Source organism: Fusarium graminearum, chromosome 3 (genome assembly GCF_000240135.3).
Source record: "Fusarium graminearum PH-1 chromosome 3, whole genome shotgun sequence".
Taxonomy (NCBI): domain Eukaryota; kingdom Fungi; phylum Ascomycota; class Sordariomycetes; order Hypocreales; family Nectriaceae; genus Fusarium; species Fusarium graminearum.
In genome coordinates, this window is record NC_026476.1 from 4641360 (window position 1) to 4665454 (window position 24095).

Here is a 24095-nt window from a genome sequence, read left to right on the forward strand (position 1 = left end):
ACTCCATGCTGGCGGCCCGCACTCAAAGTCTGGCTGCGGATACCCCTGATACCGTACATTATTAGTAGTCCTAACAGCCACTAGACTTCTCCAAGGCCAACCTATGTGGATGATCAAGATGTTTTCAGTCTTGCGACAGCCTGTCCGGCCATCACTTTGGATATAATCGCACGGTATTCTCGATTTTTCGCACAAATCTGAAAGCTGGAGAACTGGGTCGTATTGATTCTCTTGTCACTTTTCTCTCCTACGTGTGACCAGCCGACCTGCAACTCTTAGCCGTCAAGGTACGGGCGCAGTACCCAATATGCGGGTCAAGACTTATAAAGAACCTTCCCTCTGTCGACATATTTCCACCCTGCCAGAGGAGGGGAGGGCCCCCTTGGTATCCACTCGGACTCCAAGTCTCTTGTAATATTTGATGGTTCGCCTCGACTCACGCCAGATATGGTAAGTCTAATTACCCCTGTCATGGGCTATGTGAGTGCGGTGGTATTGTTGTAGAATCAACAATGGTCTCCCAATGGCCTTTCTCTGCGTGTTAAGCTAGATAATGACTTCGGTTCCCTCATCTTGCCATTTGCAGCAAGGCAACCTGCAGCGGCCCGTCCATAAGTACAGATCAGGCAAACGAGGTATTGGTTGCTGTTCTCCCTCGGTTGGCACGCAGCGCGAAATTCGACAGGTCGTATGATAACGGCAGGTCAAGAGAGGATCAACCAAAGAGGGTCTAAAGTGCGCATCAGCCGCGAGAAACATCTCAATGCAACTCGGCGGCCCATTGCCAGCATCTATGCGACATGGAGACCTCCTTCGTGCGGACCTCTACCACTAGGACTCCCCTGTATCCACGCTTTGCATGTTCTGCGCCTGGCCGAGCTTCTTAATTTTCTTTTGGTTGTGGACACATCAAGCGGTGAGGAGATGAACCTTTCGGAGCCTGGTTCAAGGGTTATCTTTGTTTGGCCTTTGAAGTTCTAGTGCTCCAAGTGTGGATCATTCTCATTATCGCTGAGGCCTGTCGAAATATGTTTTTGGTGATACGGAGGTCCTCCGGCTGTGGATGCATTTGCGCAATAAACCCTTGCATTCCATGGTTACTTCTGTGGAAAGAGTAGGTTATATCAGCAAGGTGGCTCACTCACTGTCTGTCCATGCCAACGATGACACCTTTAGCCAACAGAGTTTTGCAGACCATTCTTTGGTGAAACGAGTAAACTCTTGTGTATGTACAGTTGCACGGTCAGCTTAGGGGCCCGTTTCCCGAAGGGGGTCCCATGCCCACGTCCTCGGTATCAGCATGGCTGCCATTGGATTGTGCACCCAGAGGCTTTTTGTGTGACTATGATCTTTCTTTTTTTCTTCTTTTTCGGAAGTGCTGTAACGCACATGATGGGCTATCGCCCCTCGGCATTCTCTTCGCCTGGTGATCACAGCTGCCAGCGTTTGGGTAGGACAGCCTCACCATCGGCATAAGACGGTTCACAGCTGTTGGATGCCACCCTCCACAGCGGATATAGTCTTAAGCCATATACGGGGTCTGCAGAAGTCCCGGCAGCCGGGTGCCTGACTTTTGAGATGGTGGGAAGGTTAAATCAAGCCGGAAACGGGTCCGCAGTTGGCTCTACAAGAGCTGCATCTGCATGGAGTTGATTGTGGTTGACTGCAATCATGTCTGAACATGCGGCAGTCCAGCCCCTCCACTTGAAGTGGAACGTGTGTCATCGAGCAAAGCATGGAACCATAGATTAAGATGGCGATGTGGCAATCAAAGGCTTCACAACTAGCCAACTCCATGTTTGCCCACTGGGAACATTTCCATGTCCCAGATCAGTAACACGCCACCGTGGTCCAAGCACAGATTGGCCATTGAAGTTTCAAATCCAATGTCCGAGTGTCGTCAAGAGGCAGAAAAGCCAGCCTTGTACCGTTTTGCCCAGATGCCGGCAGCCCCCAGTCGACTTCCGCACCGGACCCTTGTCTTTGTTGCTATGATCAATGGTACGGATGGAACCCCCATGGTAAGCTCGCTGTACTATAATCCTGCTTGGCTCAACGCAAACAACAAGTCAGAGCCCCAGGGTGTGAGGATCGGCACTGGAAGCTTCAAGGGAGTATTTATTTGCCGGTGCATGTCTCGCCTGTCCACCAGATCATCTCCGCAATCTTCGAGAAGCCCCTTGACGTTTGTAAGGCCGCTAGATGCAAGGCCATCATGGTAAATACCTTTTGGGACTGACATCCTGGTACCATGGTGGCTCTTATACGTCGGACTAGGGCCATGCTTTAGGTACCACATGCTTCTCCAATGATCGATAGTAGTCCGAAATTGTTTTTTCGATAAAGGAGCCCAGTTCATCTTGCTATTATCTTTTGGGCATTCATTAGCATATCTGTACTTCTCAGCTATCGGGCCCGAAAGTCAATTCAGAAAACAATGGAAGCCGAGTAAGACTGCCAAAGATCCTATACGTAGAGGTTTTGCTAAGTTCCCGCGCGAAGAGATGGAACCGTGCCTCTAGACGAGACTTTTACTGAGATAGTTGAGCATTGTGGACGCACTTACCAACATTACTCCTTGAAGAACGATACTTATTTTGCGCCAATCGACGAGGTAGGAGCGAAGACACTTCCAATGTCGCAATCGTCAGCAGAAAGTAACATATCTTGCCAGGATGAAATCTCGCGTCTTGAGGTGATGCATGGAGTCCTCAGCGGTCTCTTCGACAGGCGTCTTATATTCCCCCCTATCAGATCTCCACGAAGAGTACTTGATTGTGGTTGTGGTACTGGAGATTGGGCAATGGAAGTTGCTACACAATACCCTGATTCAGAGGTACGTTCTTTGCGGATTTCTAGCGGGCCTTTTCTTGGTGAACGGTTGATGCATGCCGTTTTGAAAAGGGAGAGAAGTTCGGTGCCGTTTTCACCCCAACATCCAACTGTCGAGAACTGGCTTATGTCCTGCCATTGTTTCTGCCTCCGCGGAACACAAGATGGCGTTTGATCTCGCAAGACATGAACTCTATGGCCCAACTCCTATGTTATCGAGTATAGGAGGCCAAAATGAGAAACAAAGTCTGTGACTGATTAGTTATACTGTGCAGGTTCTTGGCATCGATATAAGCCCGCACATGATACCAGAAAACCCTCCCGACAATATGGAGCTTCAGGTTGATGACTTGAACGGGAGGTAAGCCATTTGGCATATGCTTGTTAAATGATTACTGACGAAAACTGATCGCAGATTCACATTCAAGCCCAACCACTTTGATCTAGTCCATAGCCAGATGCTAGCAGGAGGAATCCATGCAAATCGTTGGAGAAGTTATATTCGAGATATCTTCGGCGTCTTGAAGCCTGGCGGCTGGTGTCAAATGGTCGAAATATACTTCAATGCCCAATCTGATAATGGCACATTGACACCCGGTAAGTTGGATATTGTCCTTGGCTTAGTGGGCTATCCGTTTTGACCATGCCAGGTAGACCATGCTTTGTCGCAGTGGTCAAGACAATATCTGGAAAGCCAAGAACCACACCACGACCCGCGGGCACCATTGCAAATGGCGAGCTGGATGAGAAGTGCGGGCTTCACCGAAGTCGAATCGAGACTCATGACATTACCGATGTGCGGTTGGTCGAGCAGTATGATGGAATTATGTTTTATCCGTGTGTTTCGAAGCTGATCGATGAGCAGTTCCCCGAGATTACGAGATTGGTGTGTCGAATAGGGATAACGTGAGTCAGCTGTTGTCTTCGTTGGCTCTGTATCCCTTCACACAAATGCTTGGGTACGTTGATCGGAGTCTTTTGATGGGTATTGTGTCACTAAACCTTGGATAGGATGTCTTTCACCGATTTCCAACTTTTAGTAGCTCAAGCGAGGAGCGAAGCAAGCAACCCGGCTTTCAAGGTAAGCTTCGAATTTCTTCCTTTGTGAGACCGCCTTTTTGGTTAGCGATCTAACTTGGATGATTTGATGATGGTTATAGGCATACTTTCCGCTGTAAGTTGACCATATTATTAGGCAGTTGTCCTTTATTCTAACAAGTGACATGGCAGTTATGTTTGTATTGGCAAAAAACCGCGTCGATAGGAGGTTACACTGCCATGTTGTTGAAACAGGGTTTTGTTGGCTGGCAAGGCAAGCGGTAGTGGCGCGCCGTCAAGTGGATAATCGAGGAAGGTTGGATTGAAATCCATAGATTGATGACAAACAAGGCAAGAGCACACAAATTCTGGTGGGAATTTGAGGGCAAGCGCCTGGGAAAGGAAAGTGCAGGTCTTCAGACTAAAGAAGGGGCAGAATCAACTCCTTAACTCCCAACGGCCCATCCCTTGTTGTCAATGAATGCCTAAGGAGTGACTCGACGTAAACGACTGGTAAATGGACACTCGGTACCGACAGTTTGGGACCGATGTGTAAGAGACTTGTTACTTACGGCCGCAACCTTGGCTCTTGGTCAGAGGCCCTGCAATGCTAGCACATGAGTGGAAGATAGGAGAAGAAACAGGCTGGCTTCAACATCCAGGAATAAAGAGAAGTTCACTTGGCTTATGAGCTTCTCCCCTAAGCTTGACATGCAAACAAAACTTGGATATATCTAGTAACCAACGCTCATTTGGTTGCAAGGTCGGTACTCATTTCCCGGTCGACTCCTCTGTCTGAACTGCCGATGTATTCATCTCCACCGACAACGCAACCAGGATGAAAGATCCAGATGACTTACTGGGCAGCTCCAAAGTAGGAAGTTGCCATTCCCATTCCAAATACATATTTTCCAGTCATAGCATCTTCTGATCGATTGGTGCTTTTCTGAAGATTATCAATCATATTAGATCTACGTTAACAATTGAGCAACCGACGTTCAAGCCACTCCTTGGTCTGTTCCTCGTCCACTAGAGCTAGTGTGCAATCATTCACACCCAACTTGGTGAAATGTAATATCGACGGGATCATCCCCGATCCTTGCTCAAGCATACTAGGCGAGTAGGTACAGTGTACCGTGGAACGATCAGGTGATTTAGCGCCATCTCAGGCTGTGTTAAACAGAAAGAAGCTATACTTGCGAGAGCTTTCGCCCGGAGCAGAGGCAGGCCGCCGTAATATTGGTCAAATTACTACCTAATGGTTGATATTACTTGTCGAGATATTCCAACGAACACATCACTTAAAGCCCCATCTAAGGATAATCAATGTAGCTTGGAAATGTGCTCCCTACCTACTAACGTATCTATGTACATCCAACACCCGGGAATACGGCCAACGGCCTTGGATATATTAAAACGTCTCAGGTAGTCCAGTCAAGCCCTGTCACACATTCAATCACTCCCAGATTTGGCAGAAACCGGGCCGGATCACAGATTCGGGGATTTTAGCCAAGGTTCCCTAGCAGTCTGGGGTCCTGCACTGGCACATGCCCTGAAGCTCATCATTCCCGCCAATCACATTCATCAATTGGGGCCATAAGCCGTTGGGAAATTTCAAGCTCCCATCTCGTCCGATTTCAGCTCCAGCTCTTCAGACGAAACCATATATTACCAAACAACCTCTGCACGCCCTCCAACATCTCAACCGCTATCCCGGTATAAACTCGCAAGATGGCTTCAAGACACTCCATGCAACTTTTCCGGGCGCTACGCACGTCTCAGTCCACTATCCGTCAGCCCGTCAACCGAATCTCTGTCTGCCGTTTCTACTCAACATCTACCGAAGATGCGCCCGCTCCTCTGCTCTCCAAGCTCAAGGCTGATCTCAAGACTGCCATGCGCGCCAAGGACACCCCCCGTCTGACCGTCATCCGATCCATCATGTCCGCCAACCTCAATGCTTCCAAGACATCAACCCCCATCAAGACCGATGTTCAACTCGTCGCATTAATCCGCAAGATCCAAAAGGGTGCTCAGGATGCTGCCGCCGAGGCCAAGGCTGCCAACCGCGATGATCTTGTTCAGAAGGAGGAGGAGCAGATCAAGGTGCTAAACGAGTACATTACCAACAGCGGTGTTGAGAGCTTGACTGAGGCTCAGCTCAAGGCCATGGTACAGGATGCTGTTGAGGCTTCCAAGGCTGCTGGTATTCAGGCCAAGTCCATCATGGGAGATGTTATGAAGCGATTGTCCGGTGCCCTCGAGGGTAAGGATGTTGACAAGAAGGAGTTGTCTAAGATGGTCAAGGAACTTACCGGTTAAGATGGTTGATGCATGTATATGCATGGTGTAAAATATGTATACTATCGTATAAACCAGCGTCACGATTGTCATGAAACCAATTAGATACCCGCTGGTTGCACGAATCAATGATTTGGGTATTTCAACTCACACTTACTGGAATGGGCTTTCTCGAGACAAGCTCAATAAGTGAATTATGAATCTGAGGATACAAAACATTGGAAGTACGTATCTCTTTGGTCCTGTTCAACATCCTTGGGTTTTGCTTCATAGTGAGGCTTTACCGAGTGACTCCACTCAGTCGAGGTGATATTTGGAATAGTGTAAGTGACTCACAACAACCAAGCGGTCACAATATATTTCCTATTTCTACTCTTCGCTCTTCCGTTTTCTCCTCAGCTTTGTCAACTCCATCTTTCCACCCACATAACTCTCAAAATCGAATATACTTTACAATGGCTTCCCGTCAGAACATCAGTTCCGGCTCTGCCTTTGAAGAGCAAATCGGATACTCACGAGCTGTCGTGACTGGTGACTGGGTCTTTGTCAGTGGTACGACTGGGTGATTACATACTTCCCCTCTGTTTAATGACAAGACATGTTAACATGCGATAGTTATGATTACGCAACCGGAAAGATATCAGCCAACGTTACTGAACAGGCTGACCAGACCATGATCAACATCGCAACTGCCCTCGAGTCCGCTGGTGCTTCGTTATCTGATGTTGTTCGTGTTAAATACATTCTTCCTGATAGAGATGACTTTCCCAAGACTTGGCCAGTACTGAAGAAGTGGTTTGGGGAGGTTGGTCCCGCTGCAACTATGGTCCAGTCCGCATTGATGAAGGATGAGATGAAGATTGAGATTGAAGTCACTGCTAGAATAGGATGCGGTAAACAGGGTAAATGGGCCACTGTCGAAACCTCAAGGGGTGTGTCTAACTGAAGCTCTCTTTAGTTGCGGGCTTTTGGGTTCTTTTGTAGCTGGTGAATCAGACTAACAGCAGGTCTTTTATATTTACATAAATAAATTCCAACTTTTCTTCTAGTGTGCCAAAGGGGCAACCAGACTTCCCGCAGCAAACGCAGTAGTCATTGTGACCAGACTTGATGTCGACATCAAAGACAGACCACTGACGCCATGCCCAGAAGTACATCCTCCTGCTAATCTTGAGCCCACGACCATCATGAACCCTCCGATTCCAGCAAGCCAAGGGTTAACCTCAACGATATCTATGGGAACAAAAGAAGGGAAGGTCTTGGTGAGAGCCCAAGCACCAGCTGCCATACCCGTAGCAAATAGGGTGTTTTGTCGGCTACTGGGCCAAGAATCACCTCGTGTAAGCGACCAAAAATGGTTACCAAATTCTTCATAAGAGCCTGAGATACCCAACATAGAGCGGCGGGTGAGAATGGAAAAGAGCTGCGAAAATCCGATGAACAGACCACTACCTGCTGAGAAGAGCGACCAGTCCGAGCCAGCAGTGTATGCGACTGAAGCAGCAATTGCATTAAAGCAGACAGATTCGAATATGGCGGTAGTTGTGTCTTTGGAAAGGCCGAGATTCTCGTCAAGAGTGACTGTCTCAGGTTTCACGTCTGCCTTTTCCCTTTGAGCCTTGGCTGCCTGCGCGACATAACCAGTGTATGCGATACCACCAAGAACAGCTCCCCCAAGAGCGTAGAAGCCAGTCCGTAGACCAGCTCCAATCTGTGCGAATAGTGTCCCGGGACAAGATCCTGAAAGAGCCATACCAGCTCCAAGCAGAAATCCGCCTATAACGTTACCGTCATACTGTCCAAATAACCCGATTGGAGAAGAGCTTCTAGGCTTGAGCTTAACGTAGCCAAAATGCTCAGCAATTCTATATATGATTCTTTTTTGCAATATTAGCAATTGTTTGGTCGTTGGATGGGCCACAAGGTTACCCACGCGCTGCTTGCAACGGCACCGAGAGAGGTTTGCAGCAGATGCCAATCCTGGAGCTTGAATTGATCGATGATTGTTGAGGGTAAATAAGCACCTCCTGCTATCGTAGAGGCACCATATACGGCACCTGATAGTAGCGCGACCATCTGGAAACTCTCCCGTTATCTAAGCGGCTTGGGGGTGGAGGTTTGTTTGTTTGATGATTGCGACGACTATCTACTTACTATTTATGAGGGACGCCGGTTTTCGGAGTGTTGGTCAGCGCCAAAGTACCTACCAACAATACTTCTTTATGTGTGAGATGGTACAATTTCAAGGACAGATTAGACCATCCAAACCATCGAGCACGTATTCTTACTTTATTAAATAACAACAGGGTGTACTCCTTGAGTATAGGTATTGATTTGTTTATCTCCCTCATGCTAGCTATGCTGTGTTTGGCTGGTGTGAGAATTGCTGCCAGTGAGAGATTGTGCCATTGAGTGATATATGTATATATACTTCTAATCACGTACCCGTCTATAAAAGGGAATATACAACGGTCTCAGTCATCGACAGTAGGAAATACGTCGGCAAGTAAATGCCTGCTTTACTTATCTTTTGAATATCAATACGATACTTACGCTCTGTAGTCTCGTACAGGGTAAGCTGTTTGCCGATGATAAGAAGCGATTAAAGCTGAATATGAATGCTATATGTTATTTCAAAGACTCAATTAACTTAAGATGTTGATGGAATAGATAGAAATTCAAATTTTCGACATATAAATTTCCTTTCCTTTGTTAATTGTATGGTTATCTCGGCTCATAGTCCCATAGTTAGACTCTGTATGCTTGCATAATATTTCACCACACATAAAAACGATACAGTAGCCGTATCTCAAGAAAAGAACAATGTGGTTTTGGGAATTGCAAATGGATCTACTAGCACAGACACTATACATTATTAATCAAAGCCATGATTTCCAAGCTCTTGCATCATCGAGCTCGCGTGTTCATATGGCTAGATTCAACAACCGAGGTCTACGCTGCGGGGCCATGGCTATTCAATGGCTATCTCGTACATACTTTACAGCTTCAACTACCTCTTCCGCAATAGTCAACATCAGAACAGCTTTAGAGTAACATCGCAAGCGGCAATTTTCTTTTCATATAATATCAAATTTCAAGTCAATTGGTAGTTTCGCATCAACAATTATGCCTCGAGCTCTCACTCTACAGCACATCGAAGGCGCAAAGCCAGGCAAGGTTTACTATCCGTCAGAACAGCTACTCTTATAAACTAAATACAGTTACTAATTCAGTACACAGACTTCAGATCAAGGATGTGCCCAAACCAACACCGGGCCCAACTGAGGTTCTAGTTAACCTCTCGGCGGCTGCGCTCAACCATCGTGATCTCTTCATGCGCCGCCATCTCTACCCAGCCATCTCATTCACCAACCCCATCCTGGCAGACGGCTATGGTACTGTTGTTGCTCTCGGGCCCAATGTAACCCGACAGGAACTCCTCAACAAGCCTGTCATTCTCACACCGATGCGCGGCTGGGACTCGGATCCTGCCGCCCCAGAGGATAGCCGCAAGTTTACAGTCACTGGTGGCTCCAAGCTCACTGAAGTCGGCACCGCTCAGGACTACATTGCTGTGTCAGAAGAAGAGGTTGAACTCGCACCCGAGCACCTCACACCCGCCGAGGGTGCAGCTCTGCCTCTTGTTGGTCTCACAGGCTGGCGCGCGCTTGTCACCAAGAGCAACGCTGCCTTCCCAGGCGCAAATGTGCTTCTGACAGGCATCGGCGGCGGTGTCGCGCTGCAAGTACTCCAGTTCGCTGTGGCGAAGGGCTGCAATGTATTCGTTACATCTGGTGACGAAGCAAAGATCGTAAAGGCCAGGGAGATGGGCGCACGGGGCGGAGTTGTTTACAAGAACGAGGCCTGGGATAAAGAGCTTCGAGCACAACTGCCAGCTGACCGGCCATATATCGATGCTGTTATTGATGGCGCAGGTGGCGAGATCGTGAGCAAAACTGTGCGGTTGCTCAAAGCCGGCGGAGTGATTGTTCAGTATGGCATGACTGTTTCTCCAAAGATGGACTGGCTTATGTCTGCGAATCTGCAAAACATCGAGCTGAAGGGATCCACAATGGGATCTCGCAAGGAGTTCCGGGATATGGTGGCGTTTGTCAACGATAAGAAGATCCGGCCTATTGTCAGCAGAACGGTCAAGGGATTGGACAACATTCAGGGTATTGATGACCTTTTCCAAGATATGGACAAGGGCAAGCAGTTTGGAAAACTGGTGATTGAGTGGGATTCCGGCAATGACGCATCCTCAAAGTTGTAAACGAACGGTTGACAAATCTCATGTAATGCCTTGACACAAATATTAGAGATAACTGGTCGAAAGAAATTTGTCTCAGTTATTAACCCTTAAATAGATACAAGAACGCCAAGTCATTTTTCAGGGTATCATACACCTCGAGAGCTTGTACATGAGATTGGCGCAACTCACACCAGTTGCCCATCCACGCAATATGCAGTACTGTAAGCTCCCCTTGTTTACTCTTCCGTCTTCTTGCGCTTCTTCTTGGGACGGCTCTCCTCCGGCGCAATAAAGTCGGCCTCGCGCTCCTTGGCCTTCTCTTCCTTTCGCTTGTTCTGCTTCTCCCTGCGCTCCTCCTGAGCAGCACGCTCCTTGCCAACCTTACCCAAAAAGTACTCGCCAGACTCGATTTGTTTGTCGACCTTGCTCTTTTCGGGAGCCGGGGGGAATGGTGTGTAGACCTTCTTGGCCTTGTCGTTGACCTTGTGAGGAACACGTCTCTGGCTGAGTGTCTTTCTCTTGAAATTGGGTAGGAAACGATCCCAGCTCTCGTTAGCAAGCTCAGGGTCCTTTGCAAGCTCTTGTTTTATCATGGCTTCCTTGATGTGGTAGATGGGGTGAATATTGGCCATGCAATCCTCCACAACTCGTCGAATCTCCTTCAGTCCCTTGTACGGACCCATGACAGAAACTGTGTTTCCGTGGACGAGAATATATGTTTTGGTGAGAAGTTCAAGGGCCTGCCGATCCATTAGTCCCTCGATTTGAGGCTAGAGGTGCCAGGAACTTACCTTAAGGGTTGTACCATTTGGCCCAAGAAGGCGCTGACGCCGTTTAACGAAACGTTCTTTGCTTGCAACTTGGTTGCGAATTTTAATGATGTCGCAGGCGATACCGTCCTCGAGAATCTTGATAGCTTGAGGTGCAGGGACACTTCTTGCCAGCAGCTTGATCAAGTCCCTGGCCTTGAGGATGGAGCTTGGATCGTGGGTACGCAAACTTGTCTTCACAACCATCGAGCCTTCTATAAGGTCTAGACTGCAAGCAATGCCGAGCTTCTCAAGGGCTCGAGTGATCAGAGGCCATACCTCTTTCAAATATGACTCTCTGTATTTAGGGAAGAGAGTTGCAAAGCTAGATTCCTCTGTAAATGGACCGCCAACGTTGTCTTTGGGGAGAAAGGGTTCTATTCGCCACTTGTCGATATCTTCGGTGTCCCATGGCTTCGCAACGTTGTGTGTGGAAGGCATCGTCGTTGACGTGTATTCGCTTGCCGGCTGAGTATCGAGTGCAAGTCCCGGTTTGTCTTGGATGAGCTGAGCGCTGTCAAGGTTGTTGCGCAAAACCGCTTGAAGAAAGACAAGACGACTGAGTGTCAAGGATGAGACGCCCAAGTTCTCCTGTGTGAGCGGAGCGTAATGAAGGTTGTTGCGCAGAACCGCTGTAGAAAAAGAAAAGTTGGTGAAGGATGCGACTCTCAAGTTTTTTTTTCTGAGCTGAGTGCAGTTGAGACTTGATGAGAAGAAAGTCTGGTCAGTGGGGCAACCTGGTGGGACATCATAACCCATGTCACGGGCCAATCAGAGCGCCAACGCTTTTCGAAGTGGTTCTTGAATTTCTTCAGCTCGCAAAACACCACTTAAATCGTCGCATCACGATACTTCAATTTCATACATAACCGCCGTCATGTCCAAGGCTCGAGGTGCTGGAGGTGTCGACCAGATCGTGAAATTGATCGTGGGAGCTGGACAGGCTAGTCCCAGTCCTCCCGTCGGTCCTGCTCTGGGTTCCAAGGGTGTCAAGTCGATGGACTTTTGCAAGGTCAGACAGAGAGCATGAGGAAACTTGTAGGCCGATTATATGCTAACTCGTGCGCAGGAGTTCAACGCCCGAACTGCACACATCATCACCGGTACACCAACCCCTTGCCGAGTCACCGTCCGTCCCGATCGATCATTTACCTTTGATGTCCGAACACCGCAAACATCATGGCTTCTCCTCAACGCTGTTGAAGCACCCATGGGAAAGAAGGGAAAACGAAAGGGTGCCGGCAAGCCTGGCCACGAGACTGTGGGAACCATCACTTTGAAGCACGTTTACGAGATCGCCAAGATCAAGCAGTCCGAGCTTCGACTCTCAGGCCTGTCTCTAGAAGGTCTTTGCAGGGCAGTTATATTCCAAGCAAAGTCGATAGGTATCGATGTGGTGGCTTAAGGAACGTTTACGAATCAAGAAAATCAAAGACCACGTATGTGGCATGTATAAAAGATCCCCAGCATGATATTACAAGTGTACATCAGTTTTGGATACGGTCTGGGCTTTAACCTCTAAAGAAATTAATTGCTCGATTGCATCATCTCAGTGGAATATTGTCATTTGCTTTCCAGGTATATGTTATGGGCAAGTCAATTGCTGGCTTCTATACAGTCATTATGATCAGAGAGACATGGTTGCGAAAGCTCAAAAACTGAGCGATCACCAACGGAGGGCAAGGGTTTCGAATTGAGGACCTATCTCGACCAACTCATTGGGTGTTCCTGTGTCCCCTAGTTCGTAAAAGATGACCAACTGTTGACCTACAACACGGCCTGCATCAAGTTCGAGTTACATTTAAGTTTCACTCTTGCGGGACTCTGGTACCTAGCTAGCGGATGTGAGTGACTAGATAGAGCCTTTATTATTTTTGCTGGACTTGGTACAGCGAGACGACGTATGTGCGGTGTGGTGGCTGTGATGTGCGGGGAAGAGACCATACAATGGTGTTGCAACATGGCACAGACGACGGTATCAAAATGCCACATCAGTCGAACTCAGTCCAGTCATCACTGCTTGTATTCCATACAGGTTGCTACTCATTTCCTAAGCCTACAAAGCAACTCATGCTCGATCTTCGCCTAAGCTACGTCACATGATGTGCACACTGGTCTATTGCAAGTGAAATAGACTACAGTATCGTGTATAGTTTGACCCGTTCCCAGAATAGGCCTCCTCCGAACCACGCGTACTGTCGATTTAGTTCACTGGGCACGCAAGGTACGACGAGACGGCGTGTTCTCAAGCCATTCTGACCCCACCATCTTCATTCTTGTGATCCCTTGTTCCCGGCGCGAGTCCTCACTTCAATAAATTTTGACCTTATCGCGGGACCACTGCGGTCCAAGCCGAACGTAGCCCGGAACTCATCAGCAACGTCTCTCCCTTCTACTGGCTGATGCAGCCAGTCTTGAAGAAACTGTGTCTCTTCTGCTGTCCAAATAGCTCGTTTTTTCGCTGACCCGGCGGGTCCCATGTCCCTTATCCTCTTTGCAATGGTGTCTCTAGAATGACGAGTCCCGAAACGTTTCCAGAATCGGTCACTCATCTCCTTTGGCTTTAGATCTAGAGTGACATATTCTCTCAACTGGTCATCCTCTTCTGTGGTAAAGGGTTGAAATGTGCTATTGGTATATGCCATTGTTGTGGCCCTTCGCTTGCAAGCCAGGTATGTGCGACTGGTGCCAAATTTCTGGTCAAGCAAACCAGGGATCTCCTTCAGCGATACATTTTTCTCACGCAAAGATTTCAACTCGGCGTCTTCTTGATCAGTCCAAGCATGGCCCCTGGTACCCAGTGCACCAACGTTTTTCGAACGAGAATGGTGTTTAATCCCTGAAATCGTTCTGTTGTTGTTGTTGTTGAATCTCGTGTTCAACTCTTTAACGACCTCCGCCCAGGTTCCTTGTGTCTGCATCAACCCGATTAAGCAACCGCTCTCCGCCGTTGTCCACGGAACCGTTTTTTCCCTGGGTCCCATGTCTTTTTTCAGTTTTCTCTCCTGGCCTAGAACAGACGACTCGCTTCGTACTGGGCCAAATTTTGCTATGAACTTCTGGTATCGAACTGGCTTCTTATCACCCGTTTTCAGGAGGTGTTTCAAGAAGTCAATTTCTTCAATTTCCCATCTTTTGTGGTCGAACTTGACGGTTGGGTCTTCTGACGGCGAGCTCTCTATTGGCGAATCTACCCGTGATGACTGTGCAAACGGCAACATCGATTCAAAATCAGGAAGAGTTGGTGTCTTCGCTCTTTCGGGTTGGACCAAAAGGGTTGGTGCTGTAGAGCTTAGTGGGACATCCGTCTCAAAAGAATAGCAATCTTGGAAACGAGCAGCAGTTGAGTATGAACGCATCGCCTTCTCCCAAATCCAAGCCATCATCACGCCATAAGCGTCACAAAAGCCGTTGATATTGATACCAGGCATACTCGCTTGGATACCCATGCTCACTTCTTCCAAACAACCTTCGTGGGTCAAGAAGGCCTTAACCAACGAAGGGGACAAATCAGGATTTAGCCAAGAATCCCGATTCTGCCGCCCTTCAAAATTGTAAGGGTGCATGGTCCGGCGCAGAGTATTCTTCAATGCTATACGAAGAATACTTTCGGCGATTTGGGCCTCGGGAGGCAGGGCACCATTTTCAATAAAATCCAGAACTCATTGAAACCTTGACTTGAGACGTTCGATGTCGTCAATCCTCCATCTTTTATCGAGTCCACCGATATACATAACTTCCCAAAACTGCTTGTACGTGCCATCGGCGCTTTCAAAGGTACTCTGGTGAAACTTCCTCATTATATGCATTAATAGCCTCAGCGTTGAAGATCTGTGCTGAGCGATTTCAGCCGGTGCTTCGTGTTGCACAGGAATTTCTAGACATGAGGCGGTCTTCGTTGGGAACTTAGATTCAGCGGCAACGAATGCATTGCTGAGGCCCAAAGCCTCATGTTGGTCCCAGTCGGAACCCCAGGCGAATGACGCATTTGGCTCGGCTTTGTCAACATCTTGTCGTTCAATTTCTTCTGGATCAATGTGACCATAGTTGCTGAACACTACCGGAGGAGACGTTTCGTGTGTAGCACCCTCTGATGACTTGTATGTCCAGGGTGCAAGTGTTTGTGTGCAGCATGAGTCTGCAAGACGGTGTTTGTTCCTGTACCACACCTACTCTATGTACTTCAGGCCACCTACCAGAATCAGCTCGGAGGGTACTTGATCGGCCAACATCTGGGCACGGACTCGGTGCCATAATTCCAGTAACTGAGACGAGGACATTGCGGGAATAGGAACCGGAGGTAGATCTGTGCAAATACCATCCTCGTTTGGTATCTCTTCTCCTAAATGAAGCAATACGTCTTTAGTCCGTTGAAGTAGATTCGGAGACAGCCGATGTTGCTTCATAACCAGTCGGTCTGGCGCTTCCTCTGCCATAGCGTCAGTATGGAAATCATATTCTCGGGACTTTACCTACCTTGTATCTTCTCCCATACGTCTCGTTGTAGCAATCTTGCTAAATAGCACTGAAAGAAACGCCTATCAAGTATGCGGCTGTTTACTTCAGCAAACTCGGTGCGACGTAGAAGATCACGTATGTGCCAAGTTGTCTCAATTCCCTCTTCGAGGGCCGGTATGTGATAATACATATCGTTGTCATCTCTGGGGTTGCGTACAAGATCCTTTTGAATCAAATGCTCCTTGACATTGTAAATATTCTTCCAGATATATCTCCATTGGCTCGCCCGATATGTGAGTATGCCTGAACTGGAGTCTGTCACAAGTTGAGCATATAACGACTTGATTTCGTCGATCGTTTTAAGAATTCGGTAGGAACGAAGCTTTTCCGCCAGAAATTCCCACTGAATAGGCTTACCGACAAAATGAAGGTACACTTGGTCCTCGTGTTGGTTAATGATTTCAATCATACGGCAAATCTCTTTTGGTGACCAGGTCACGCTCGATAGATGTGGGCCAAATCCCATCTGTTTGATTGGTAAAGCCCTGTTCAGTCCTTCAAAGGATCTCAGGGGAACATCCTTTGGGCGAAGGGACATCCCATGTGGCAGCGCTGAATGATGACCAAAAGGTTTGCCAACAAGATTAACACAATCCAAGAGAAGGATGTCTATCGTCTCCGCGAGTGATGCGATGTAATACAAATGTCTGCTAGCATTGCCCATTGCTGTTTGTGGGAATGGGAAGACAGAAAGCACGGCAAGTTCGACTTTGTCGACGCCTTCAAGCCGATGATACATATGCAAGGCGTCTTTGTATTTGTTCGGATCTAATTTGAATTTCATCATTTCTTTCCAGTGGCTTCGGGCTCTTTGTCTTATGCCGACGGATTTGCGTTTGTCGGGTTTTATGGACAGAGCTTGGCCAGAATAGCCAATGTGGTCGGTTTCGCCAGCAGAGTTGATCTCAGTCAGTTCACCATGGATGAAATACGTTCCGATAACGTTTGGAATCTCTTCGCCGCATGATCTTAACTCATGAAACTCGAGAATATTCAAGAGGGTGTTCGTGTTTCTGTGCCCCATTGCAGCTCTGCATCTAAGTGATCGGACATGAGGATGCAGGAGCAGACTGATCAATGCATTTCGAGTTCTTTCGTCGGAATTTGCTTTGAGCCAGACCAGCATAGTAGGAGAGAATAGTGAAAAAGGAGTATTATCCTGCGAAGTGTCGCCTGCTTGCTTAAAGATGTCCTCAAGCATCGAGATGTACCAATCATCATGCTGTTGGATTTTGTCCTGTAAGATCTCTGGCACTGTCCCTAAATTTGTAGCATGGATTCATCTTTTATAAGAGAAGCATGTTCAGAGTCACTTACAGCTCTCCAGAGTTAGTGGCGGACCGCAGACATTCTCCATCTCGCTGATGAGGCTGTCGATGTATGCTATCTCCATTCTTTCCGGACGTGGCGAGTCGACGTTCTTGAGAGTGGCATTTTCTTCCTCTCCTTCCTCGTCTCCTTCTTCTTCTTCTTCTTCCTCCTCCTCCTCCTCGTCCTCCCACTCTTCTTCCTGTTGTTTTTCGCCCATAAGGCACAGGTCTGTACTTACATCGTCATCCAAATCCTGGATGAATTGGTGCAGCTCATCAGTTTCATTGGGTAAATGACGGGCATGATTTGCTCGGTTCCTCTTCTTTCTACTGGACTGGGCCTCGCGCTCATAAGTCGGACTGCTCGATCTTGTTCGTTTTGTGGCGTGAACTCGGAAATCGGACCAGGACACACCCCAAGGACCATCAGGCGGCACGCTGCCAGCCATCCTTGAGACTCGATGAATTTGGTAAAAGAAGTCAGAGCTAGTATCCTGACTGTATCAAGTTTGTCTTTGAGGGGCCTGGCGTCGTGCGAATGATCGAGTGTGCTGGGAAGCAGGGCGGGATATCCGAGCGTAAGAGAGTGAAGATAATTGCGCTGAATCTTGGAACCCTCGAAGAAGGATAGCTGACGTAGAAATTTGCCCTATACACGTAGCTAGGTCTGTGAATGTGAAAAATCATGCATGGCAGAGTGTCACTGCCTGCCACTGCCTGCCACTGTCTGCCACTGTTATATACCTATTATTAAATATACTGCCCATTACCAGATATACAATATTCTTTACCTACTAATAAATAAATCTTTTCTTCTTCTTTTCTTTTCTTTCTTAAAATACTTAGGGATATATTAAGTCTAGTATAACAGTTATCTTCTAATAACTATAGCAAAATCTACATATTGAACACTATTTCGGTACTCCAGTTATAAGAGCTGATACCATGGCCTTCTAGTAAACAGTTTTAGCATGATATCAGCTTATCCAAGTTGCCCGTTCCAATTTGATAGGAATGTGTAAGAGTACAGGTGGCATGCTGCACTTTCCCAATAGACCAAAAGATCAAGCAGTTATGGCACAATGTGCCGTAACTGTGCCACACATCTATATATAAGGGGCCCGAGCCTTCTGCAGAGGTTCGGCGACTTCAATACCCTTACAGAATGGCGTCTGGCACCGTGAGTAGAAAGAGTCTTATAATGCCACTATGCGTGCTCCCCAAGAACAACGTGCTAGTCCATGTACAAGGTCGATAGAGGTCGCAAGGTTGTGGCAAGCTTCTCGACCGATGACAGTTTCCCTATTAGTGGCATGACAGGGGAATGCGATGCCCCGTCACTTTACAGGAGCAGCTCTGTTGAAAGGTAGCGCATAGAAGATGTAGAAGTACATAGGGGCATAATCATCACGTATTAACATAAGTAGATAGATACGTTGTACTATTCGAGCCTCCTCCCGAGCTGACCCTGATGCGGTCTGTGCCAGGCAACTCTATCCTGATGTATCAAACCTTTCATCATGAAGTAGGTATGGAAGGACTATGAAAGGAGACTCGTTCGATATGAAAAGAGATATGAGCTTAACAATAAGTCCTAGTACTGCAACAGTATGAATAAAACAGTTGTCAAGTCAACAAGCAACGGGGCTCAACAACAAACCCTTTCACCGTACCGAGTTAAACGGCATAGCCTCAGTTAAGATTGCGACATCATTGCATGGTCTCTTTCAGAACCCATCGTATATATTCAGCCGTGCATACCTCGTCTCAAGTATTAAGTCGGGGGCGAGCAGAGAAGTCCTGGCCTCGCATCTCCCAGCACGCTGCTGTAACAGACTCTCAACAAGAGTGAAACTTCATTGAAGTTCGAAACTGATGCAGACCGCATTGTGGGCCGACAGTGTATTTCATCTGCGATAGGTCAGGGCGTATCTCATATGCTCTTGTTTTAGGCGAAGACTTAGCATGAGAGTTGTTACGTGGGAAACTACTAGCAGACTGAATGGAAAACATGTCCTTACTTACCTACATCTCTGAGCTAGGACTTTATATGGAGTAACAGTTGAAGTGTCAAACGAAAGATCGACAACTACAACCAGAACATTTATGCTATGCATGCAAGTAGTTACTGAAACTGGCCAATCATTAAAGGAAACCCGAACATTAACGGCTACCGAGTTTCTCTTGTGGTCCCATCTAACAAGTTCATCATTGAGTTAGAGTGACCAGGGGATGGCAGAGAATACCCGAGATCCAAGCTTAGGACAAAGAAAATAAATAGTGTGAGAGCTGGTCTAAGATGGAATAAAGTAAACAACTATTTTATTATCGGGCAAGTAGTATGAAGTTGCAGCTCCAAAGAGCGAGTGACTGAACTTAAGAGTCGCCACTCGATTACCTAAAATAGTAGCGGCACTGATCCATCATATAGAGCCGCATTGCAGAGTATGTAATGCTTACACATTATACTTAAGGACCACTCAATTGGTTACGGATTTCTTTCTTTTACAGGGAAAGTACAAAATGATAGCAGCGCATTGTGTTAAAATGTGGAGTTGGAGCTTCCTGTCAACACTTCTTCACTGGCTGAACATGAAAATATTTTTGATACATCCCCAGAGGGCTTGGAGGCGACCGATGCTTGATCGGCAGCTCCGCCCTGGGCTAGAATCTCGAAACAGAGGAAGAAAAAAATCTTATTCCGTTCCAGAAGCGGTTATTGGCAGCTGTCATTGCTACAGTACATCCCCCTTTTCATGTTTCTGTATGGTCCGTTCTGTCGACGCTCTGACATGGATATGGGCAGCTTCACAATGCTATAAACAGTATCATGTTACTTGGCACGTTTGCCAGTGCCCCTCGTGTTAATAGACAGAGCCAAGACATTGCGCAACCAACCGAGATTGTTGATACATTGCTTATATTGTCGACCAAGAAACAAAGCTGAGCGGTGACCCAGATCGGGGCTACCCGATGCGTTTGACAGGGGTGAGGGTATTGATGGATATGAGAGTAAAGTTGCCATATACTTACTTATTGCCGTTTGTCTCCTAATCTTTGCATCGTGAACCAGTATATGTCTGGTATAGCACATTGGGTAGTGTGCATCATGGAATTAACGATTGACTCATAATTAGTCATATGAAGGCTGTTAACCTAAAAAGGAGACATTTTGTAATTTGTACAATGAGTTACAAGCTCAGTCGTGCACGGGTACCGTTCACATTTCTCCAATTCCATGTTGAATTTTTTTTCTCTTTACAAGGAACCTTGCTTAGTGATGCGCCAGGGCCAGAAGAGCTTCATAAGTCGAGGAACATGACTCTTGAAGCTTACTGAGTGGCTTTTAAGCTCCTTGTGAATTGAGCAGATCAAATCAAGATCAACGAGGCTTCGGTTCTACTAGAAAGTAATGTTTGAACGGATACTATGACTGCTCTTCTAGGTTTTACTCTTGTCAACGTGAATATTCGCACATATGCGAGCAACGGCAACAAACTCTCAGAGGTACCTGGAACTGGAGATGGTCGCAACCCGGGCAATGGAGTGCCAAGAAACATTCTTAGTGCGCCTCTAGCGTGTTTCTAGCACCCGCATTGCCGCAAAAAGGACCTCTCGGGCACTAGCCATCGCAGTGCAGAGGCTGTCCCGGCCAGGAAAGCAACGAGACCGGAGGGAAAGGAACTGTCCACAGCAAAGCAGAGCAGACCAGAGCAATTGGATAAAGTGGGACCCCCACCAGCGTGGGCGGGCCATCTTCTTTTATCATGGATCGTTGTCGCAACACTTCCGTCTCTTTTAGTCTACGCTTCTTCTTCACAACCCTCCCCGATATTGCTATTTTGGTCTGTTTTCCGATATCTTGGATTACAACCCATCGCTAGCATTAATCCTCATCCCGATGGCTTCCCTAAATCCATCACAGGAGCTTTCGCGCTCTCAGGACGCCTCTGGTAAGCTTATTCTCCGGTACTGCCGGGTCAACGCTGCCCCACCTCGATACTCTATATGCTCTGCGCACTCAAGTACAATGCGATACAGTTGTGGTACAATCGCTAACAAACAGCTTTACTAGAAGCTCCGAAACCGAGTCAACAGTCTCAAATAGTAGTTCCCGAGTTTAAGGATGATACACCTGAAGACACTTCTGGTGTTCGGTTCTCTTCCGCCGTCGAGGAGATCTCACCCACGCAACCGGCTGCCGTTGAACCGTCGTCATCGAACTTAGAACAGGAAGATGGAGAACAATCGAGTCCTTTCACAGAAGTAACTGCAGATCAGCTCAAGGCATTTACAAAGTCACTTCATGGACGGCCTCTTCAAGAGCTGCGCCTGAACAACTGCCAGTTTGAAGCATTCTCGCTCCCACCCTCTCGAGTATGCCCCCCCTCCTGTTATTCACGCACAACCGATCACTGTAATACCCTTGCGATCAACATGTAACTCAAAGTTGCTGTTCACCGGTTTCTGCAACCCAAGTGTTGTAGCATATGCCCAATGCACCGTCATACCTCAAGGTTCTGTGACTGACGCTAACTGATGTCATCGCAGGTTCCATCACACGAAGATGAATCCGGTCAGTCTACGAGACTGCCCACACCCACTTCTGCCAGCTTCCAATCCCCACACAGCAGCCCTCAAATCTCTTCATTGGCGTCTCCTCCCCTTACTCCCGCGGGATCCGGCCAGGCTAGTTCGGATAGAAAGTCTAGGGAAGGGTCGAAAACGAACGAGCCTCCAATTATCACCCCACAACCGTCGTCATCCCACGACAGACCATCAGCAGCCCCCGACAGGAGACCCTCGGCTCAAAGAGCTGCCTCGGATCATGTGGTTCGTAGAGCGTCCTCAGCTGAAGAGCAGCACCAACCTCATCGCCGAGGCATGTTTGGAGGCGGGGCCGGCTCAGTACCTGCTTCCCGAGAGTCGAGCCCTTCTCGCAGCTCAGCATCCCACTTTTACTCGAAGCCATTCACCCCTGGCGGTGATATCAACGATCCATACGCCAAAGGTCGACGACCCGCGCCAGCAGCACACACTACGAAGCACTCTATCGATCCCAGATTTATTTTCTCTCGCAAGAAGAAGCATAGTTCACCTCATGGATCCAAAGCAAACCTCAACGAAAAGCGTGGATCCTCGATTTTCGGCGGCAGTGCAAGAAACAGTAGCGAGGAACTGACACACAATGATAGTGTCACCACTGGCAGTCTTCACACTGGACATGGCTCGATGGCAGACTTGAAGCGGTTCTTTCGTAAGGGAGGACATCACAATAAGAAGAGGGAGTCGTCTCCAGTGCCATCAATCAAGATTGGTTCCAAGGCGGCCACAGCAACTCCCAAATCTACTCAGCAGCTTCCTTTTGGAGATGACCATGGTCTCTCTTCCAAGTATGGAAAGCTTGGCAAATTCTTGGGATCCGGAGCTGGCGGTTCGGTCAGGCTGATGAAGCGCAAGGACGATGGCACCGTATTTGCTGTGAAGGAGTTCCGTGCGAGACATACTTACGAAACCGAAAAGGAGTACAACAAAAAGGTGACTGCTGAGTTCTGTGTCGGGTCGACTCTACACCATGGCAACATCATCGAGACATTGGACATTCTCCAAGAAAAGGGACGTTGGTACGAAGTGATGGAATATGCGCCGTTCGATCTCTTCGCGATAGTTATGACCGGCCGGATGTCGAGGGAAGAGATAACGTGCTGCTTCCTTCAAATTCTGAACGGTGTGACCTATCTGCACAGCGTGGGGTTGGCACATCGCGATCTGAAGTTGGATAACGTGGTTGTGAGCAGCAAGGGCATTATGAAAATCATTGATTTTGGTAGTGCTCATGTCTTCAAATATCCATTTGAGACCGACACTGTGCCTGCTAAAGGTAAGCTGGCTATAGCGACCAAGTATAAGAATTTCGGCTAATTTGTCGCAGGTATCGTCGGCTCTGACCCTTATCTTGCACCTGAGGTTTACGACTCGAAAGAATATGATGCTGTGGCTGTAGATATTTGGTCTCTGGCTATTATCTTTTGTTGCATGACTCTTCGTCGTTTCCCTTGGAAGGTGCCGCGAATGACAGACAACTCTTTCAAGTTGTTCGCAGCGGACCCAACTCCAGGACACGACCCCAGAAAGTTGATTGCGCCTTCAAAGTCAACGAATGATTTGACGACCACACCCGCACGGGATTTCCTGGCTGAGGACGAGACAAAGAAGCTTCCTCAACAGGATCGAAAAGCAGATGGACCCTCAGACCAGGCCAACACCGCGGGTGATTCCAAGACATCTGAATCCAAGCCTTCAGGTTCAGGAGAGAAGAAAGAAGTCATTCGGGGACCATGGCGTATCCTGCGTCTGTTGCCTAGGGAGAGCAGACACATTGTCAGCCGAATGCTTGACCTTGACTCCAAGAAACGAGCTCGCATGGACGAGATTCTTCAAGAGCCATGGGTTGCCGATACCGTCATCTGCCAGCAATTCGATCATGGCGAGGTTGTTCCGGCGGAAGACCACACCCACATCCTGGAACCACCAGCCAATCAACAACCGGAAAAGAAGTGATGATTGAATGATTGGAATACAGCTCCCCTCGAGTGTTGGTATCCCATGGGATATATGCCGGAATTTGGCGTTTTGAGAGCAATTACAAAGATCAATTGCAGGCCTGGTTGGAAGCGTGTTTGTTTGTACTGCGCATGATGAATGACGAACAGATAGACGGTGGATTGGCAACTGTAAAGAATACCTGGTGCAAGCGCAATATTAATTACATCGGAGTATGCAAGGACAAATACGTCGTAAGGTAATCAGTAGATAGGAACCGAAAAAAAAGTTGAATGGATTTGATAACACTTTGTATCGCATGTGAAGTTGGACTTATATGTTGCCTACAATGAATTTACCAGTTTGGGACTGAACCGGAGATAGGTGGGCGTAGTGGGGTGTCAGCGCTCGGAACCGGCGAAATCAAGAGCCGAGGGGAAGTTTGGGGAAAAAATTGCTGACCTCTCTTCTGGAAGCTGTTAGAAGAGCTGA

At 47.8% G+C, this 24095-nt stretch overlaps 10 protein-coding genes across 10 annotated transcripts; 7 read left to right on the top strand and 3 right to left on the bottom strand.

Moving 5' to 3' along the window:
• Nucleotides 1-1671: 1671 nt before the first annotated feature.
• On the top strand, nucleotides 1672-4177 carry FGSG_06199 (uncharacterized protein; the record flags this gene model as incomplete). Its single annotated transcript, XM_011326539.1, has 10 exons — nucleotides 1672-1716; nucleotides 1830-2021; nucleotides 2407-2448; nucleotides 2585-2836; nucleotides 3108-3193; nucleotides 3248-3429; nucleotides 3504-3738; nucleotides 3844-3913; nucleotides 3993-4006; nucleotides 4126-4177. The coding sequence occupies 10 exons, from the start codon at nucleotides 1672-1674 to the stop codon at nucleotides 4175-4177; spliced, it is 1170 nt and encodes a 389-aa protein (XP_011324841.1).
• Nucleotides 4178-5601: 1424 nt separating this feature from the next.
• FGSG_12889 (uncharacterized protein) lies at nucleotides 5602-6192 on the top strand (the record flags this gene model as incomplete). Its single annotated transcript, XM_011326540.1, has 1 exon — nucleotides 5602-6192. The coding sequence occupies one exon, from the start codon at nucleotides 5602-5604 to the stop codon at nucleotides 6190-6192; it is 591 nt and encodes a 196-aa protein (XP_011324842.1).
• A 434-nt stretch (nucleotides 6193-6626) lies between these two features.
• FGSG_12890 (uncharacterized protein) lies at nucleotides 6627-7117 on the top strand (the record flags this gene model as incomplete). The annotated part of the gene is made up of 2 exons (XM_011326541.1): nucleotides 6627-6733; nucleotides 6787-7117. 2 exons carry the CDS (start codon nucleotides 6627-6629, stop codon nucleotides 7115-7117), a joined length of 438 nt encoding a protein of 145 aa, XP_011324843.1.
• Nucleotides 7118-7216: 99 nt separating this feature from the next.
• FGSG_06201 (uncharacterized protein) lies at nucleotides 7217-8247 on the bottom strand (the record flags this gene model as incomplete). Its single annotated transcript, XM_011326542.1, has 2 exons — nucleotides 7217-8036; nucleotides 8105-8247. 2 exons carry the CDS (start codon nucleotides 8245-8247, stop codon nucleotides 7217-7219), a joined length of 963 nt encoding a protein of 320 aa, XP_011324844.1.
• A 1050-nt stretch (nucleotides 8248-9297) lies between these two features.
• On the top strand, nucleotides 9298-10512 carry FGSG_06202 (uncharacterized protein; the record flags this gene model as incomplete). Its single annotated transcript, XM_011326543.1, has 2 exons — nucleotides 9298-9359; nucleotides 9412-10512. The coding sequence occupies 2 exons, from the start codon at nucleotides 9298-9300 to the stop codon at nucleotides 10442-10444; spliced, it is 1095 nt and encodes a 364-aa protein (XP_011324845.1). The 3' UTR covers nucleotides 10445-10512.
• A 147-nt stretch (nucleotides 10513-10659) lies between these two features.
• On the bottom strand, nucleotides 10660-11673 carry FGSG_06203 (ribosomal RNA assembly protein mis3; the record flags this gene model as incomplete). The annotated part of the gene is made up of 2 exons (XM_011326544.1): nucleotides 10660-11163; nucleotides 11215-11673. The coding sequence occupies 2 exons, from the start codon at nucleotides 11671-11673 to the stop codon at nucleotides 10660-10662; spliced, it is 963 nt and encodes a 320-aa protein (XP_011324846.1).
• A 403-nt stretch (nucleotides 11674-12076) lies between these two features.
• FGSG_06204 (50S ribosomal protein L11) lies at nucleotides 12077-12785 on the top strand. The gene is made up of 2 exons (XM_011326545.1): nucleotides 12077-12244; nucleotides 12302-12785. Exons 1-2 carry the CDS (start codon nucleotides 12110-12112, stop codon nucleotides 12635-12637), a joined length of 471 nt encoding a protein of 156 aa, XP_011324847.1. The 5' UTR covers nucleotides 12077-12109; the 3' UTR covers nucleotides 12638-12785.
• Nucleotides 12786-16967: 4182 nt separating this feature from the next.
• FGSG_06205 (uncharacterized protein) lies at nucleotides 16968-17509 on the bottom strand (the record flags this gene model as incomplete). The annotated part of the gene is made up of 3 exons (XM_011326546.1): nucleotides 16968-16972; nucleotides 17068-17260; nucleotides 17300-17509. 3 exons carry the CDS (start codon nucleotides 17507-17509, stop codon nucleotides 16968-16970), a joined length of 408 nt encoding a protein of 135 aa, XP_011324848.1.
• A 716-nt stretch (nucleotides 17510-18225) lies between these two features.
• FGSG_12891 (uncharacterized protein) lies at nucleotides 18226-18658 on the top strand (the record flags this gene model as incomplete). The annotated part of the gene is given in 4 exon segments (XM_011326547.1): nucleotides 18226-18240; nucleotides 18299-18426; nucleotides 18492-18585; nucleotides 18590-18658. Coding segments are annotated over 4 exon segments (306 nt in total).
• A 2194-nt stretch (nucleotides 18659-20852) lies between these two features.
• On the top strand, nucleotides 20853-23914 carry FGSG_06206 (uncharacterized protein). The gene is made up of 4 exons (XM_011326548.1): nucleotides 20853-21013; nucleotides 21136-21437; nucleotides 21612-22941; nucleotides 22993-23914. The coding sequence occupies exons 1-4, from the start codon at nucleotides 20962-20964 to the stop codon at nucleotides 23619-23621; spliced, it is 2313 nt and encodes a 770-aa protein (XP_011324850.1). The 5' UTR covers nucleotides 20853-20961; the 3' UTR covers nucleotides 23622-23914.
• The last annotated feature ends 181 nt before the right edge of the window (nucleotides 23915-24095 follow it).

Excerpts from the sequence above, each read along its gene's own strand:
- FGSG_06204 (XM_011326545.1), top strand. The coding sequence starts at position 12,110 with ATGTCCAAGGCTCGAGGTGCTGGAGGTGTCGACCAGATCGTGAAATTG. Across the intron at positions 12,245-12,301 it reads AGTCGATGGACTTTTGCAAG|GAGTTCAACGCCCGAACTGC; the intron begins GTCAGACAGAGA and ends ACTCGTGCGCAG.
- FGSG_06206 (XM_011326548.1), top strand. The coding sequence starts at position 20,962 with ATGGCTTCCCTAAATCCATCACAGGAGCTTTCGCGCTCTCAGGACGCC. Across the intron at positions 21,438-21,611 it reads TCTCGCTCCCACCCTCTCGA|GTTCCATCACACGAAGATGA; the intron begins GTATGCCCCCCC and ends ATGTCATCGCAG. Across the intron at positions 22,942-22,992 it reads CGACACTGTGCCTGCTAAAG|GTATCGTCGGCTCTGACCCT; the intron begins GTAAGCTGGCTA and ends AATTTGTCGCAG.